Source organism: Acinonyx jubatus, chromosome C2, assembly GCF_027475565.1.
Source record: "Acinonyx jubatus isolate Ajub_Pintada_27869175 chromosome C2, VMU_Ajub_asm_v1.0, whole genome shotgun sequence".
Classification (NCBI taxonomy): Eukaryota; Metazoa; Chordata; class Mammalia; order Carnivora; family Felidae; genus Acinonyx; species Acinonyx jubatus.
The window spans coordinates 137,707,826-137,725,871 of NC_069384.1; the positions used below are offsets into that span (position 1 = coordinate 137,707,826).

An 18,046-nucleotide genomic window follows, 5' to 3' on the forward strand; every position below is an offset into this window, starting at 1 on the left:
CAATGCTCCTAATGGTACACAGGACTGTATTTTGTGGGAAAACTGTCATCTCTGAGCTGAAAAGTGGTGCAGGAGATTGGAAATCTGAATGTAAAGAAGCTTTAGTAATAATTTTTTGCTCACATAGTCTTTTTATTTGTGCTCCAGTGATAATTATCATATATCACCATTGTACTTGTCATGAGAGCCCATTCAGTAAGTGTAAAATAATTTTTATGTTTTAAGAAATCACTTAGTTATAGTTTAATTTGGCAATTTTTTTCTTAATGGTTCATAAAATAATAGTGCATCATCATTTTATAGTGAATGAAATAGGGTATTATACAGTTGTCTTCAGGGCCTCCATTAACATATATGGCATCTTGCGTGGAGTAGAAAGAGACATTCCAGAGCAGCCTTGCACTGGATATGAGGTGTGGTGAGGAGAACCCCTCTCCGCCAGATGCCTTTGGGCTGTGGGAAATCACCACCACCACCACACGTGGCAGCTTCAGCTATCCTTGTGGTAATATGTTTTATAATTTTATCTTAGAATTGGGAAACAGAGCATTATATGTAGTTTTTAGACATTGCTGTTCTGTTCTTGAATCTTATAACTTGAAGAAAGGTTACAGAAAAACTGATTATATAGCAAAGTGAATATTAAATCAATATTCGGAACAGTAAGTTTCTGTTTTTAAAAATCATTCTTTTTAGGGAAGTCATTTTTTTCCGAATAGATAAGCCATTGTGAAGAAGTTCTTATCTGTGAATATTAGGGTGTTTCTGGGTAGACAGGAAGTCCAGCAGAATTTAATTTGATTGAATCTGTCTGGGTCAGTGACCTCATAATCTTTCCAGAATGAAGCTCTAGTCATGAAGCATTTCAGTCCCCCTCCTGGGAACTTTGGTCAACTCCTAAAAGGCATGCCTGCCTTTGCTATTTAATATAGATCTTAATATTTATGTCTTTGACAGTGTTTCTGTTTGACCATATAGTCTGGAACTATTTTTCATACAGATTGTGTCAAAATTTAAATTTTTACAACCTCACTTTGTCTCACAACAGCTTAGGTAAACTTAGTTTATCCACTGTAATTAAGATTTTGAATTCACTTAGGAATAGTTTACGAAATTAATATTTTTTATGCATGACCTACCATAAGGATTCTGATAGAAAACTAATCAAGAATGATAGTAGTTCTTCTTATGGAAAGTATTCAGACTTACAGGTAATATTATGTCGTTGGATTCCAGATACTTTCTAACTATCTGAAATGCATTTCTGTTACAAATTTCAAGGTTTATCATTTATATTCAAATGCTTCTGCTTCCTTTCTCCATCCCCCATCCTCTGTGTAGTTGTAAATTTTTTTTTAATGTTTATTTATTTTTGAGAGGGAGTGAGACAGAGCATGAGCAGGGGAGGGCCAGAGAGAGGGAGACACAGAATCGGAAGCATGCTCCAGGCTCTGAGCTGTCAGCAGAGAGCCCGACACGGGGCTCGAACAACGAACCGTGAGAACATGACCTGAGCTGAAGTCGGATGCCCAACCGACTGAGCCACCCAGGCACCCCCCCGCCTTTTTAAAAAAATTTTTTTAATGTTTATTTTTGAGAGAGAGTAAGACAGAGCATGAGCGGGGGACATCGTGTATAGACAGAGAAGTGCAGTTTTTAATAACCTGATCTCTAAATTGTTGTCCGGGAGCCCAGGTAATTATAAGGGATTAGAGGCAAAAGTTGCAACTCGAGAGATTAGGAAACTAAGTCTGGCAGAACCAGGGTCTGGTACCTTTGGGAAAATCTTTCAGTGCACAACTCCATGCATTTACTTCCTCCTGCATCTTCTCAGAGTTCACCACAAACTTGCATTTTCCCTTCTTTTCAGTGCTTTATAGAAGTGTGATGTTATCTTCCCAAAGAATCCATAGTGTTCTGTTGAATTGGGCCCCTTACCTTACTGCCCAAAGGTATGCCATTATAAAACACACTGGCAAAAATAATTTAAACTGGACGAATTTGGGTTAATAATATTACAGAGTTTGAAATGTCAGCAAAAATATTTTGTTGCAGTTGTGTAAATTGTGATTAAAACAATGAAAGCGCTCATCTTGAACAAATAGAAAGCATTTGTTGAATGAAAGCATTCATGGGGGATTTTTATTGTTAGCCACATTTGTAGATCTTTACAAACTGCTTACATGGATTTCTTAAAATTTGTTTGAAAAAAACACCTCAACAGATCCCAGTTTCTCTTGACCATTTCAAAGACCATTAATCACCCTTGGCCATTTATCACCATTTAATAATACCAAATCATAGAATGGTCAGGAGAAGTAAGTGGATGGAATTCAAACATTTGCTTCCCGTTTTCAACTCTAATTTTTAAAGTTTGGATGGGGTGAAAATGAGGAGCTGTGGAACTTTGTCAGGTTTTTGTTACATATGATTATATTTTCTCTTTTCACCACTGCCCATTACTGGTAATTAAAAGACAGGTTTTAACATTGATTGGGAAAACCATTTATCTGGTTCAATCTAATCTTCTCATTATGTGACTAGATCTAAGATTCTGATAGTTTCAATAATGCGGCAGGTCGTGTCCTGGGAGACTGAGGGGCAGGTAGAATCCGTCACTCATCATGGTTAACCAGTTCTAAGAGTTTATCTCATATAACCCTGTTTTGAATTAACTAAATAATCCAGTAAGCAGTGTTTTTAATATCTCAAAAAGGGAAAGATTCAAAGTTGGCTAACAATGAAATTTCCCATTTTTCACTGGCAGGAACCCCAGCCCCGTAATGGGGAAGGTCCCACCAGTGCGAAGGCCCCACATGGGGACCCCTCCCCTAGTGAGGAAATGTACCCCTGAAGAGGAGTCCTCCTGGCCACCTGGCCCACTGCTACCCTACCACGTGAGTACAGCAATGGCTTTGAGGACCTCAGCAAGTTTTCCATTTCTTGGTGGCCATTTGTCTGTGAGAAATGGCCAGAACCTCTTCCTGTTTCTCTTAAACATTCAGTACAGGAGATATAAGCCTCTTTTTACTGTTCTGCTTCGTTTTTCCAAGTGTAATCAAAAGAACTTGTTTGGATAAGAGATTAAGACTATTGGTTAAGACTCAGGTGTGATTAGTGAAACACTTGGTTCCTTGTGTAGAACAAGCAATACTGTTGAACAGAACTTTCTGCAGTGGTGGGAATGTTCTCTGTATGCCCTTGCCAATACACTACCCACCAACCACATACTGCTGCTGAGTACTTGAAATATAGTGCAAATGAAGAATTTAATTTCCAGTTTTATCTCATTTTAATTAATTTAAATTTAATTCTCCACATATGACCAGTGGCTACTAAAATGAACAGTGAATGCGTAGATTGAATGCTGTGTGCCTCAGGTGTCCAGCCTTTTTGAATATTTCTACAAATGTTCCCCTTTACCTCTGTTTCTTTAATAACCCAGAAAATTTTTCCTTGTTTTATATTTTTGTAAATATAATTCTCTAAAAGTAAGAAAATACTTAAATTAAAAATTCTTACTTTGAAACTTATTCACCCATATTGCCCTTCTGTAGTTTTAATTACTTTATGATATTAAGAAAATTTATTCAACCTTAAAATTACAAAGTAATATCAATTTAAACATCCTAGCTTTATTTGCTTCTTTACATGTTTTAATTTGGAACTTCACTATATATGTAGAAGTAATTATACACATTAAAATAACTTTTCCATTTTATTATTCCTTTTTAATGAGACAATAAAATATCCTACATTAGTATAGTGCATGCAGTGCTATTACCAAAACATTAAATTCAGCATTTATTCATTATAATGCAGTACTTAATATGTTTCAAAGTTTGGATCTGGTAGATAGGTTATTGAAATTACAGATTAACTATATTTTTAGGTTTACTACTGAGGGTAGATGTCCTTCCACTATTGGGCAATCATTAAAAATTGCTTATGTCGTAAGATGCTAATAAGAGAAATTGTGGGGAGCGAGGGGTGTATGGGAACTCTCTGTACTGTCTTTGTAATATTTCTGTAAATCTAAAATGATTCTAAAATTTTTTGAAGCTTACTAATGTTTTTTAAGTTTATCTATTTATTTTGAGGGGGAGGGGAAGGGCAGAGAGAGAAGGAGAAAGAAAATCCCAAGCAGGTTTCACACCTAGCAAAGAGGCCGGCATGGGGCTCAGTCTCACAAGACTGAGCCAAAATCAAGAATCTCAGGTGAGATCACCTGAGCCAAAATCAAGAATCAGATGCTTGACTGACTCAGCTACCCAGGTGCCACTGAAGTTTATTTTTAAAAATCGTTTCATCAGATTTTGTCGTGGTATCCATTTGTATCTGTGCAAAATAAGAATTACCAGCTCAGTAATTAGTAGTACTTACATAAGTATCACTACATGTCATCTTCAAAATATCCCTGAGAAGTGCTGTTATAATTTTACAAATTAGAAGGCTGAGGCATCGAATAAAGAATAATTCAGCCAGGGTTACTTAGTGGCAGTACCAGGATTTGAACCCAGCAAGTCAGTGCTTTTAACCACACTTATGTTACTTTTTTTTTTTTTTAGTTTATTTATTTTTGAGAGACAGAGACAGAGAGAGACAGAGAGAGGAATCCGAAGCAGGCTCCACACCAGCAGTGCTGAGCCCGATATGGGGCTCCAACCCACAAACCGGGAGATCATGACCTAAGCCAAAACCAGAGTCAGACACTTAACTGACTAAGCCACCCAGGTGCCCCAACACTATGTTACCTTTTTAGGAGTCTTGATTATGCCGTGGAAGATACAGATTTTCTGCTGTCAGTGTAGCAGTACAAACTAACCAGTATAAGAAATCCAAAATAAAGTAATACCATGGTGATAAATTACTTTTACACCTTGAAAAATACAGAAGTATGCTTTATTTCTGTAACAGTGATTCAGACTTTATTTCATACAGTGGTTAATTATTTTGTTGAGTGAGGAATGTGTTCATATTCTCTTGACAAGAAGCATCTATGTTAGTGGGGTTTTAAAAAATTTATTTGTACTTAAGGTAGTGACTAAAAATGAAAAAAGTGAGCATTGCATAAGAGTAAGGGGAGATGGATGTGGCTGGTTATGTCATAAAGGCAAAGTTTTAATGAGAATAAGTTTTTAAGGAACTTAGAGTAATATATGACATATTATTTTGCGAAATTATTTCAGTGTTGTTTTACCATACGCGTATTAGAGTGTTTTCTTTTACCATATGCCTGTAATGTTATTCTTCCTGGACATTAAATTATGGATATGTAATTGTTAAAACTGAAATATAGGAAAGGTTGATTGTGAATTATCAACATTTCTTTGAGGTGTTTTTGTGAAGTTTGGGAAGTATTTCTTTCGCTAAAAACAGGGAAGAAAAAAGATGGAGTATGTTGCATAGTTCAGAAATTGTTGCAAATGGAATATATTGGTTTGTCCACTCATTGTTTAAATATCATATACCCATTGATGGATTAACACATTCAACGACATGATATATCTAACTGCTGCAAGTATTTAAGGTCATGCCTTTAATTGTCAGTAAGAGACAGAATTGAAATGCTTTAAGGGAATTCAAATCATAAACAGGTGCAATTCTTATAGAGTCATTCTTTTTCTGTTATTGTATACACTTGTGAACTGATTGGCAATCCTCTGTTGGCTCTGACAAATTATTTGGATTTGGAAGGCAGTGCTTTCTTGCTAAGAATATATATTTTTCACATCACTATGAAGATTTTGTCATACTGTAGAAATTTGAGGGTAAAGTCATGTTTGCAAAATAAGGGAATTACACATGTTAGTACTCATTGACCAATTAAAATTTAGCTTTAGATTATTGGTTTAGATTGACACCCTGTCTTGATCTAGTTATAATCTTTATTAGGCCAGGCAATTCATGTTATCTTAGGTGGTTGAATTGCTACTATGCAATTCTGTGTTGGTCACAGATGGGTCTAAGGGGAAAATGATGTTATTGCTGTCATTTTTTAAAAGGCAGTGTATAGCTAGAGATCTGGTAAGGACAATAAGGAAGAAGAAAACTTTTAAAGGATCATAATTTATCCCAAAATGCCTATGATCCAACAGATAGCCTTAAATTCTTTTCATGCCAATGGGTTCTGTTGTCTACAGCACATAGCATACCCCTTTGTTCAAGTAACAACTATACATCCTGGATTTCCCAGAACAAGCCATCTTTCTGATATTTCGTTCTGTTTTCCCCATAAGTGCACTTGTACTGCTTAAACCATATGTCCCATTTTTTAAAAATAGCATATTTAGAAAAGTAACTACTGTACAGAAGAAATGATAAGTAAAATAATTTTGCACCATTTCCCATTGGGAAAGGAACTGGAGTATACCTAAGACTTAAGTGTCTAAGTTTGGATCTTTCTGTAACTAGTAACTGCTACCTTTGGTATAGAGTATCCTGCTTTATCATGTACATTTTAAATGTGTCAGTTAAATCAATCTGGTTGTGGTATTTTCAACATGTTATTAAAACTAATGAATTTTTGTTAAAATGAACACAGACTTTTTAATTCATCCGTTTCTGTTGGAAACAATACGTTCTCAAGCTCTCAGTTTGTTTCTGCTTTCCATAGTGAGCAAAAAGAGAACATGCTTTATATTGTTAACCTATTTTTAAAAAGAGAGTTGGTATGAATCTGGTTTAAAGAGTTAGAACAAGTATCTAAAGTATTAACAAAAGAAAAACCAAGACTAAAGTTTTGGCACATTTTCTATATATCCCCTTCTCATGTAAAAGTGGTTCAAATTTTAGAAGACTAGAACTTAGATACATAGAACTATATAGTTAGGGGATTTTAAAAAAAATCTCTTTATGGGGTGCCTGGGTGGCTCATTCGGTTGAGCCACTGACTTTGGCTCAGGTCATGATCTCATGGTTTGTGAGTTTGGCCTGGCCCCACTTCGGGCTCTGTGCTGACAGCTCAGAGCTTGGAGCCTGCTTCTGATTCAGTGTCTCCCTCTCTCTCTCTGCTCCTCCCCCACTCATGCCCTGTCTCTGTCTCAGAAATAAACATTTAAAAAAAATTTTTTAATAAGAAAATAAATTTAAAAAATCTCTTTATATGCTTTTCTCAGTTTGGAAAGGGAATCATTGAAGATCCTAATAAAGTATAAATCAAGATGTTACATATAAAAAGTACATTGTAAAGCAAACAATAAATACATTTTTCATTATAGGTGAAATCTATAGATTTCATCGTATCTATGATGAAATCTATAGATCATTATAGATTTTCCTAATCCTTTGCAATCAACAGAACTTTCTAGGGCAAAATATTACTGCTTTCTTTTCAGGATGTATTTGCACATTGGCCCAGGAAATATCTCTTATGTGTTAAGATGTTAATACCTTGAATAGGTAGGAACCCCTTCCTGAGCTCATTACATAGTTGCTGGCTACTTTTTAAAGAAGATGAACACCGGGGCGCCTGGGTGGCGCAGTCGGTTAAAGCGTCTGACTTCAGCCAGGTCACGATCTCGCGGTCCGTGAGTTCGAGCCCCGCGTCAGGCTCTGGGCTGACGGCTCGGAGCATGGAGCCTGTTTCCGATTCTGTGTCTCCCTCTCTCTCTGCCCCTCCCCTGTTCATGCTCTGTCTCTCTCTGTCCCAAAAAAAAAAAAAAGTTGAAAAAAGAAGAAGATGAACACCTAAGAATAAATAGCTAGGATGTCTGCTATAAAATAACCTAAAAGTACAATTTTCTGTACTCTTTAGTTTCATAGCAGGGAGACAGAAATTCAGAGATATTTGCAAATTGCATAAAATTATAAGTTCAGGTTTTTGTTAGAATTAAAAGCTACTAGAACTTAAAGGGAAGAATAAGATAGAGACATGTTTTACTTTTCTCAATTTAGTTCTCCTTGGATTTTTTATAAGAATATTTTTTTTAGATACTCATTAGCTGTTCTTTGATTGCTTTTAATACTTTATAACTGATTTAAAAAAATTTTATAGTACTTAATATTATAACTTCCTTCTCTCATACCTTATGTTTCTTAGTTATTAATTTATAGCAGAATCTCTATTAGAAAGAGTCTATTATTTCAGGAGAAGGGAAGCTTTGAAAAAGAATGGCTTATTTGAAGTGGTTCCGCCCATGAAGGGAGTCCCTATTTTAAAACCTGAGAGCTAGGTTGACCTTCATAGGACTCTCAGGTCTGAGTGCTTTCCATCTGCCCTCTGAAATCTGATTTAAGTCTCATGTTCTCCCTTGTGTCTTTGTTAGTCTCATAAAAAACTTCAAGACAGAAATTATCGAATCAATTGCCAGAAAGCCTAAAACAACAGAGTTGTGGGCTAGAGGAAATTAGCAAGATGTAATGAGAGTGAGCATTCACATGGACTTTCCTTATAGGACAAAGACTGTCACCTCACAAACCAGAAAAGATAATCTAACAGCTCTCTTTCTGTGTGAGTGATGGATGGATGCAAAATAATGCTGTGCATATACACGTAGAATAACTCTTTTAAAGCTGTATTTGAACTTTGTGTAAGTCTTAAGATGCCAAACTTAAAACTGCACACAAATGCAAACACTAAAATAAAATACTACTTTCTTTTAAGTTGCTGTACAATGCACTTATTTAGCTGCAGCTGAACTCATATTCTGGACACTGCATAGAAAATATTGGAAATGTTTTTTATCTGCTGGCTTAAAATGTGCTCTGCTCATTTATGGGTGTGTCAGAGAGTCTCAAAGTCACTGACTCCAAGTGTGCAGATTTGATTCCAAAGAATGCATTAGGATTGTCCTATCTTTCTGCCATACTGAGGACTATACCTGCCTAGAACAGCTTAATACGGGTTTTGCCCTCTCCTGTTTCTGGGAGAAGGCCTGAAAGTTAGGTTTACACAAGCCTCACAGCATGCAAAGTAGAGGGAGCAGAACTATTAACAGCTATAATTAAGTAAGTTAACTACCTCCCCTGTCAATACCTAACTTAATTGTCAATAGGAAGTGTACTTTGTGTCTACCAAAGTAAATATCAATAAATCAAAAAGATAATCATGAATTGCCTATATTTTATGTACATTCTGATTTGATAATTCAGTCTATCTCATTTTTTGCACATGTAGTTTGAACTAGATCTCCCTTCAAAATCAGTTTTCTGCCTTAATTATGGGGCCACACACCTTTAAACTAAATGCAGATCCCCCTGATGACCTCTCTCTTGACCTCCAGCTTACCATGCATACTAGATGAGTCCTAAACCCTCTCTGCTCCCCCAGCTCCCTCCCCATCAATAAAACTGGTTACAACCACCTGCAAAATAATAATATTGATAAAGTAAACACAGATCTTCTGTGCTCACAAATTACTGACTTCTATTATGTTTTCAAAGCCTGACAAATGCTTTTTTTTAAACATGCAAATCTACCCATGAGAAATTTCAGAAGGTCCAGCCTTGACTCCTGAGAGTATTGTTCTTGAAATTTCTTTTTCGTTGTTTAGTTTTTTTGTTAACTAGTAGAACAAAGTGATTTTTTTTATAATTCCTAAGTATTCTGCTCATGATGTCGGACATGGCAGATGTGGCTAAGAAAGATGAAAGATAATAAGAGCAGAACTTGTAACCGATACACATAGTAGAATTACACCCCAAATTAGCTCAATAATCATTAAAGTCTGCTTAATTAGTAACTTCTAGTTGTTTTCCAGCTTCTAATCATGAGAAGATAAGTGAGAACCGTAAAATGTTTACAAATGCAGACACATTATGAGACAACATTTAAACTAATCAAGCTATGAGGAGAAAAAATAAGGAATTGCTGGTTTATAATAGGGGAGCTATATAAACACCCCCATGACCTCTGCAATAACCATTCTATCGCCCTGAGGTCTGCCACACAAATTCATCCTGTGAGCAAATTAGCCAAGCCTCATGCCATTTCAAGTTGTGAGGGAAGTTTCTGGAAAAGGTCCACCAACTATTGTAGAGAGAGGTATTTTGCCTATTTTAATTACATTATTCCTCAAAACTTCTGTGATCTGTAAGAACCACAGACCAGGATGAAGCCCCCTTTCCTCGGTATACTTTCTATATAATGAATTCGAATATTTGTGTTCGTTTTAAACACTGAAAAGGAAAAGCAAAAGAAACATAAAATATACTTTGTGCTGAAAAGTTTTATTCTGAATAATTACAAGGGTTTTCCCCCTTGATTTCAAATCCTATGAATTTACTAGGTAGTGGTCAAGTGCTTATCTCTGTTTTCCAGATGAAGAATCGTTGGCAAGGAAGTTCAGTGACTGAGCTGGCTCTTTAATACATGGTACCGCTAAGCAGTAACTCAGTGGATGACCCTTCTGGGGTTATTTTTATGATTTGGACTAGATGTGACTGGGTGGCGCTTTGAGCCATTGAGCTGCCCCCCAGAAGTCCTTAGGCACAAAGTTGGAGTTAGTGTGAAAGCCAGAGATACAAGAACACTAGAACTGAATTTAGAAGACCTGGCTTCAAGTCTCTGTTAAATAATTAATTACCTCATTGACCTTGTGGAAATCATGACTTTTTGGCCTACTATACAGAACACTTCTGAGGTAGTTTACCTTAGCACTCAGGCTCAAATCTCAGCTCTCCCGCACCCCTGTTCCTGTTTTCACGTGGATATATAAGGTGATGCTGGTACCTACCACATGGGTTAAATGGAAGACTCTCAAAAATCTATGATTATTGGCGTGTAAGAAGCCCTCTATAGCTGGGAGCACATAATGCTGCTGCTGCTTCTTGTTATTATTATTACTGTTAGTATTAGGATCAGTGAAATGTGTTTGATAGCATAGTATTACACTGTCTGTTGATATATAATTAGAGGAGATAAAATATGTATATAAATACCTGTAATATAAGGTGGATGAAGACCGGCTAAACTACTTTGGTAATAACAGAAAGGAGAGATTATTTCCATGTGGATTGTCATGGGAATGTCCTTAGAAGTAATTTTTGAGCTTGGTCTTAAAGGATAGTAACGATTTGGACATGCTAAGGTGGGAGAAATTGAAAGTGGTCAGGGATATCCAAGAAGCAGAAATATGAACAAAATTAAGTTCTTATTACTAAATTACTGTATGGATTTCAAGCAGTCATTACATTTATTTCATCTTTTGGCCATGTATCTGTGTCTGTATGAACATAGCCTACTGTTTTAGGTACTGGAAATTCTTTTAATTATATTTATATATATATTTTAAGTAATCTCTATACCCATGTGGGGCTTGAACTCACAACCCCGAGAATAGGAGTGGCATGAACTAGCCAGCCAGGACCCCCAGTACTGGAAATTCTTAAACTGTTTTGTAATTCACAAAGTACTCTTAATTTTTACAGAAAACCATCAAAATATGTTTTGTTATTTCCATTTTATACATAAGGAGACTGAGGCTCTCACAGCAGTAATTGGTAAAAGGAGGAAACAAACCATTGCACAGGCACTAAATTTCACATATTTCTATAGCAGTCTGCTGCCTCTAGTAGACAGTTTCAAAGGCATCAACCGTATAGTTGGCCCAAGACTGCTTTCTTCTGTGTGCCATGGGACACCTGGGTGGCTCAGTCGGTTGAGCGCTGACTTCCACTCAGGTCACGATCTTGCAGTTCCTGAGTTTGAGCCCTACATCTATCAGGCTCTGTGCTGACAGCTTGGAGCTGGAGCCTGCTTCACATTCTCTCTCTCTGCCCCTCTCCCCTGCTTCTGTGCTCTCTCTCCCTCAAAAATGAATAAATAAACTAAAAAAAAAGTGTGCCATATTCAGAAGGGCTGGAAAAACTGTTCAGATGACCCCATGTAAATCTAGCACCACTATTATAACCTCAAACCCACAGGTTGCTAGTGATAGTACCTTGAGGGCAGCCGAGAAGTGTTATTAACACTTGGTGTGATCACTTGGTGTGATCTTTGCACCATTTTGTCACAGCTTAAGTTTGCTAGGTAGTTTTGATTCAAGTATTGTTGTCTTTAGTTTATTAAATTGAAACTGACCAGTAAATGAATATAAGGTCTCAAAGCTGTGCTGCAGTTGCTAGAGGAATCTTGTTCTTGATTCTTGATCCAAAGATGTTTGGAAAATAAGAACTAAGAATTTTTATATATTGATACTAGGAAATTATAAATTCATAATAGTTAAGTAACCATCTACTCACAGATCATAGTACTCTGAATGATTTTCTAGTTACCATTAGTATGATTTTGTTTCTAAAAGTTTATTTATTTATTTTGAGAGAGAGAAAGCACTCATGTGCTTGGGGGAGGGGCGTAGAGAGAGGGAGGGAGAAAGAATCTCAAGCGGGCTCCCCGCTGTCAGTGCAGAGCCCAGTCCAGGGCTCCATCCCCCAACCATGAGACCACGACCTGAGCCGAAATCAAGAGTCAAACACTTAACCAACTGAGCCACCTAGGCGCCAGTATGATTTCCTTTTTAAAGGATTTTTAATGTAAGTAAAATGTCACAACTTGCATTTATTATTTATTTTAGTTGATATAATAAGTCACAAAAGCTTGTGTGTGTGTGTGTGTGATTATCAAATCTCCAAGACAGCTATTTCTGGTGTTAGAATACTGTCTACTTCCCATGATAATGCTGTTGCACATTTGTTACATTTTAAATATGAAGTTAACATATTTCTACTTGAAATGTCTTGATTACATTGCATATTCTGAAAACACAGTACTCCAGTAAAACTGTTATTTCAAGAGTAATATCACTATATGATGTGACATTTATATTAAATGTGATTTTCATCTACTCTGTAGGGTTTTCTGAAATTATAACAAACTGTAATTCCATCCAGTTCTGGCTATGTTGTAAACTTGGGAGTGAACTGAAGTGATTTGTCATAAATATCCCACTAAGGGATTTATTTGGAATACATTATAACATGTTTTTCATTTTTAATAATACAAGATTAACATCATTCAGTATGAAATATTATATTGCTATACAGCATAATTCAAAAATATCTCCCTGATGCTGTCACTGGATGGTATTGACTTTAACTTGAGGTCTTCATTGTCTAACACTTTCTCTACTTTATATGCTTCCTGTTTTAACATTGCTAAAAATTGTGTGTGAATATATGCCTTTGTTACCAGGATGTAACTATTATCAAGAATATGTTACCATTTTTTTTTTTAATTTTTTTTCAGTGTTTGTTTATTCTTGACATAGAGTGTGCGAGCAGGGGAGGGGCAGAGAGAGAGGGAGACACAGAATCCGAAGCGGGTTTCACGCTCTGAGCTGTCAACACAGAGCCCGACGCAGGTCTCGAACCCACGGACCGCGAGATTATGACCTGAGCCGAAGTCAGAGGCTTCGCTGACTGAGCCCCCCAGGCGCCCCCGCCCTACTGTTACTGTTTTAGAGGTGAACTAGTACTTTCAAGCTGCCAGTCTTCAGCAGGACACAGTATTAAAATGCTAATTCTCATTAGGTGGAAACAAATTCCAGAGATTCTTCATTTTACTTTAAAAGACCAATGACTCTTCTCTGTTAGTTTTTATCTGTCTGCACCGGCATATATATGATAATGTGTGATGACTACAGCTTCTCATACTTCTGTTTTCTGTGCATGACCAACCCTGTGTTCTCAGGTTTTTCCACCCCAGCTCAGAAAACTTTCATGGAGCATGTGGGTGGCTCAGTCCGTTAAGCATCCGACTCTTGATCTCAGCTCAGGTCATGATCTTGTGGTTGATGAGTTCCAGCCCCACGTTGGGCTCTGCACTGACAGTGTGGAACCTGCTTGGGATTCTCTCTCTCTCCCTCTCTCTCTGCTCCTCCCCACCCAGAGTAAATAAATAAACTTTTTAAAAAATTAAAGAAAACTTCCCTGGTCTTCCCCTACTCCTATTTACTAGGCACATACTGATCTAGGCAGGCAGGAGGAAGTGAGTGGGATTAGGGACAGGACAAGTGTTAAGTGACATCTGGGCACTCTAAGTCAAGGAAAGGACCAGACAAATTCTAGGTCAAGAATCAATGTGGAAAAACTGATTTTGATACTCTCCCACTTCGTCTTTTGCATCCCTCACACCTGATCATCTCTCTGTCTCATAGAAGAGTTCTTTTATAGCAATAAGGTAGCTGTTACAACCAGAGACTCTGGAACCACTTGGGCAGTGTGAGCTTGGGAAAAGTACTTAACCTCTGTGTGCCTCAGTTCCCATGTCTCTAAAACTGGGATGTAAATTACATATAAAGTATAGTATAAGTAAAGTATATAGAAGTGTAGTAAAGTATATATAACAGTGCCTAGCACATAGTAGACACTACAGAAGTGTTAGCAGTAGTGATATTATAATAAATTATTCTTACTGCACGTTAGATGGTTAAGGTTATCTACAGGGGTGACCCAGTATACTCAATAAATGGGGTCAATAAATGTTGCATTTCCCAGTATTCCATTACTGAAAGACCTGCCTTTTCTTATAAAGGCATCTTGATCAAAATTAATTCTCAGTCTTTTTCCCATAATTCCATCAGTGTACACGCTCTTAAGGATGCTAAGAGAGAAGAGATGATAATCAGCTAAACCATAGCATACTAACCAGATATGACTAGTGACCCCACCCTAGGAATGTTTACTGTTTAAATGGTATTAATTGGCAGAATTGTAGGAAATTTGGGATTAGGAAGGAGAACCTGAGCCTGTCACCTAGAAGCCCAAATCTGTTTAACTTCTCACATCAGAGAGGATATTGCCTTACTGTAAGCCAAGAAAGATCTAAGACTCAAGTTTTACCATACATTCCTAGTAAGCAGGGGTAGTCATAACATGATGGTATGGAACATTAGGCCATGAGACTCTCTTGCCAGTGACTTGAGATGGCCTGACCTCCTGGGTCCCTTGATGGCCAGATGTCTGCAGAGAGGGCCTCAGAGTGGCTTCTGGATCTGAGTAACTCTCTCTTCTTCTTTAAAAATTTTTGCTGACTTTTTAAAAATAGTACATAAGTAAACTGCACATTATTTGTTTTTATTACCCAACGTAATGTAGTAACCATTGACTACATCATTTTGCTTCAGATTAAACCCATTTTAAGTTTATTCCAATACAGTTATAAACTCCTTTCGTGTTTAGTGATTGTCATTTATTGGCAATATAGAATGGCCCTCTGCTTTTAACTGAAAAGAAAGAGGGATTCATGCTAGCCATTGGCTTTTCATTAAACTAATAGTAATTTTATTTTAATTTTTATTTAATATTTTAAAGATAATGTTCTTGATAAACTAGAATGTACCAAATATATGAACTGTGACATTAGACTTGATTTTAAAATAGCATGTTTGCATAACACTTTTGTGGCTGTTTCATTCCTCTAATGGCCATAAAGCCCTGGCTTAGATTTATGTAGCAGAAAATCAGCAACTATGGCAGAGAATCTTAGCTGGTAGCAGCAGAAGTGAACAGTCATCTAGACATGAAGTTGATTTTTGAAGGAGCTGCAAAGTCAACAGTATTGTCAAAGTATTTTGTTATCATTTATGGTAGATCGGTGTTTAATTCATTATTTCTTTTTTTTCTTTTTTTTTTTCAGTATATGAAATTTATTGTCAAATTATTTAAATGTACTTACTACTTTATTCCAAGGAGCCAGTAACATCAAGTGTTGACATAAAGTTTTACATTTATTTTTAGGGCCCTTGAAACACAGGATACTTTTCTAGAACTTAATGAGATATGTGAAATTTTATTGTGCCAACGAGTACTCTGTCAGTTCTGCTTATCCAAGGCAAAGCAAATAAGCAGTAATCTTAAATCAGAAATTATGTAATACCCATTTCTTTTTTTTTCTAATTTTTTAATGTTTATTTATTTGCAAGAGGGAGAGCATTAAGTGGAGGAGGGGCAGAGAGAGAGAGAGAGGCAGACACAGAATCCAAAGCAGGCTCCAGGCTCTGAGTTGTCAGCACAGAGCCTGACGCGTGGCCCGAACCTGTGAAGTGTGATATCATGACCCGAGCCAAAGTTGCATGCTTAACCAACTGAGCCACCCAAGTGCCTGTGCCCCTGTCATACCCATTTCTTTATCCTAAAGTGTGAAACAAGTAGAAGTTATGAGAGACAGAGTTGGTGTGGTAAGAAAGTACTTCTCCAGTTCCTATAATTGTGGGATTATTAAATAGCCATTCTGAACTTTAGTTTCCTCATCTACAGAATGTGAATAATATTTGTACAACTTAGTTCTTAGGCTTTGTGTTGGGAATCAAATGACATAAAATGCGAGAAAATGTTTCATTAATTACCAAGTGTTTTTAAAATGTATGTGAAGTCTTAAATACAAATGATGCAATTAGCAATATAGTCTCTAAGGCTGCACATCTGTATCTCAGAAAATAATTTGCCTAACTAATATCCTCTGAAAAGCAAGTGTGCTGTAAACTGAGCTTTCATTGATGCTTAAGTTTTCAATTTCATTTTTGTCTCATTAAAGGGGATGCTACTTCACATAACTGATGGCAAATTTATTGACTTCTTACTGTTATTCTACATCCTGATTTTACTCTTCAGCTATTATTTCTACATGTCATATCATTTCATCCTTACAGCAGTCCTGTGATGTAGGTAACGTTATCACCGTTGAAGGAACTGAAACAGAACTGCTTAATGAATTTTCCAAGGTCACGCAGCTAATGAGTGGCAGCGAAGATAGAACTCTAGTCCGTGTGGTTCTAGAATCCAGACAGCTCTACTTGCCCCTGCAATTGGCAGTTTGAGTCACACTAGGCATAGTATAGTTCATCTCATATTAAAGACACCAAAGGTCATTAATTTCTAAAAGACTACGGTCGTGAAATAGTTTTAGTTATCGTAACTTTTCCCCACAGAAGGTCCCATTAGCTCTTGCTAAATCTAAGAGTATCTGACAAATTCAGATGAAGATGAAGTGGATGGGGGTGCCTGGGAGGCTCAGTCGGTTAAACGTCCAACTTTGGCTCAGGTCATGATCTCACAGTTCTGGTTGGAGTTCAAGCCCCGCATCCGACTCTGTGCTGACAGCTTGGAGCCTGGAGCCTGCTTGGGATTCTGTGTCTTCCTCTCTCTCTGCTCTTCCCCACTCGCATTCTGTCTCTCTCTCAAAAATAAACAAACATTAAAAAAAATCTTTAAAAAAAAAAAAAAAGGTGAAGTGGATGACCCCTCTGGCTTCTCAGAGACTACCAGTGGTTATGCAGTGGCTGAACCGGAAATCCTGTAGCCAGAACAGAAATGTAGGCGGAAGGAATCTTCACTTTTGCTGTTCCCCAGGCCAGGTCTGTAGGACTCTCTCTGTACTTTCGTATTTCCAAACCCCATTCACCCTTCAGACTTCAGCTCTAGCACAACTGGCATTTTTCCTTAACTCATGACAAGTATTGTGACATATTTAAAGAATTGCTTAAGCCATTTTCCTCGAATGCCTACAGACGCTCTCTTGCGCAGTAGCTATCAAAGGAAAAATGTTTAACTGGGAGTTGTGTGGTATGCCTCACTTTTTACAAAATTTCTGTTTTGACTGAGTTTCTAGTCTCAGAGCATAGTGTGCATTTATGAGTATAGGCACACATTCTCTAGAGCTGGGCAAATACCCATAACAGTTTGCACAGTAATAGAATACTTTTTTAACTGTTCCTGCATTAGGAGAGTTCCTATTCAGGTGGCTCCCAAAGTACGATGCTTTACTCCTGAGGTGTGCAGAATGATTATAGGTACTACAGAATAACATTTTAAAATTTATAATTACTTATATTATTTGTATTATTTCGTTCTAATTTATATTATTTTTATTAATTTTAATTTATGTTAGGAAAAGTTTGTAACTTTTACATCAGAGCCGTTAATTTTAATTTATATTGGGAAAAGCATATAGTACATCAGAGCTGTGATTTCATGGCTTTTTAATTGAGGCTGAACTAGGTATTTTATTTCTTTAAAGGGCTTAAAATAGTCATTTGCTTCTTTAAAAAATGTTTTAATTTAAAGAAAATGTTAAATGAAGGATACTACAGTTGGTACCTGAGTAGAG

At 36.8% G+C, this 18,046-nt stretch overlaps 1 protein-coding gene across 7 annotated transcripts in view; it reads left to right on the plus strand.

Moving 5' to 3' along the window:
• UBE2E2 (ubiquitin conjugating enzyme E2 E2) overlaps positions 1–18,046 on the plus strand; it is a 371,623-nt gene that overhangs the window by 227,345 nt on the left and 126,232 nt on the right. Inside the window, exon 4 of one of the 7 annotated variants that reach the window (XM_027040964.2) lies at positions 2,768–2,897. The exons of the other annotated variants lie outside the window; for them this stretch is intronic. Within the exon in view, the coding sequence (XP_026896765.1) occupies positions 2,768–2,897 (130 nt within the window). The remainder of the gene's footprint in view (positions 1–2,767; positions 2,898–18,046) is intronic. 7 annotated transcript variants of the gene reach the window in all.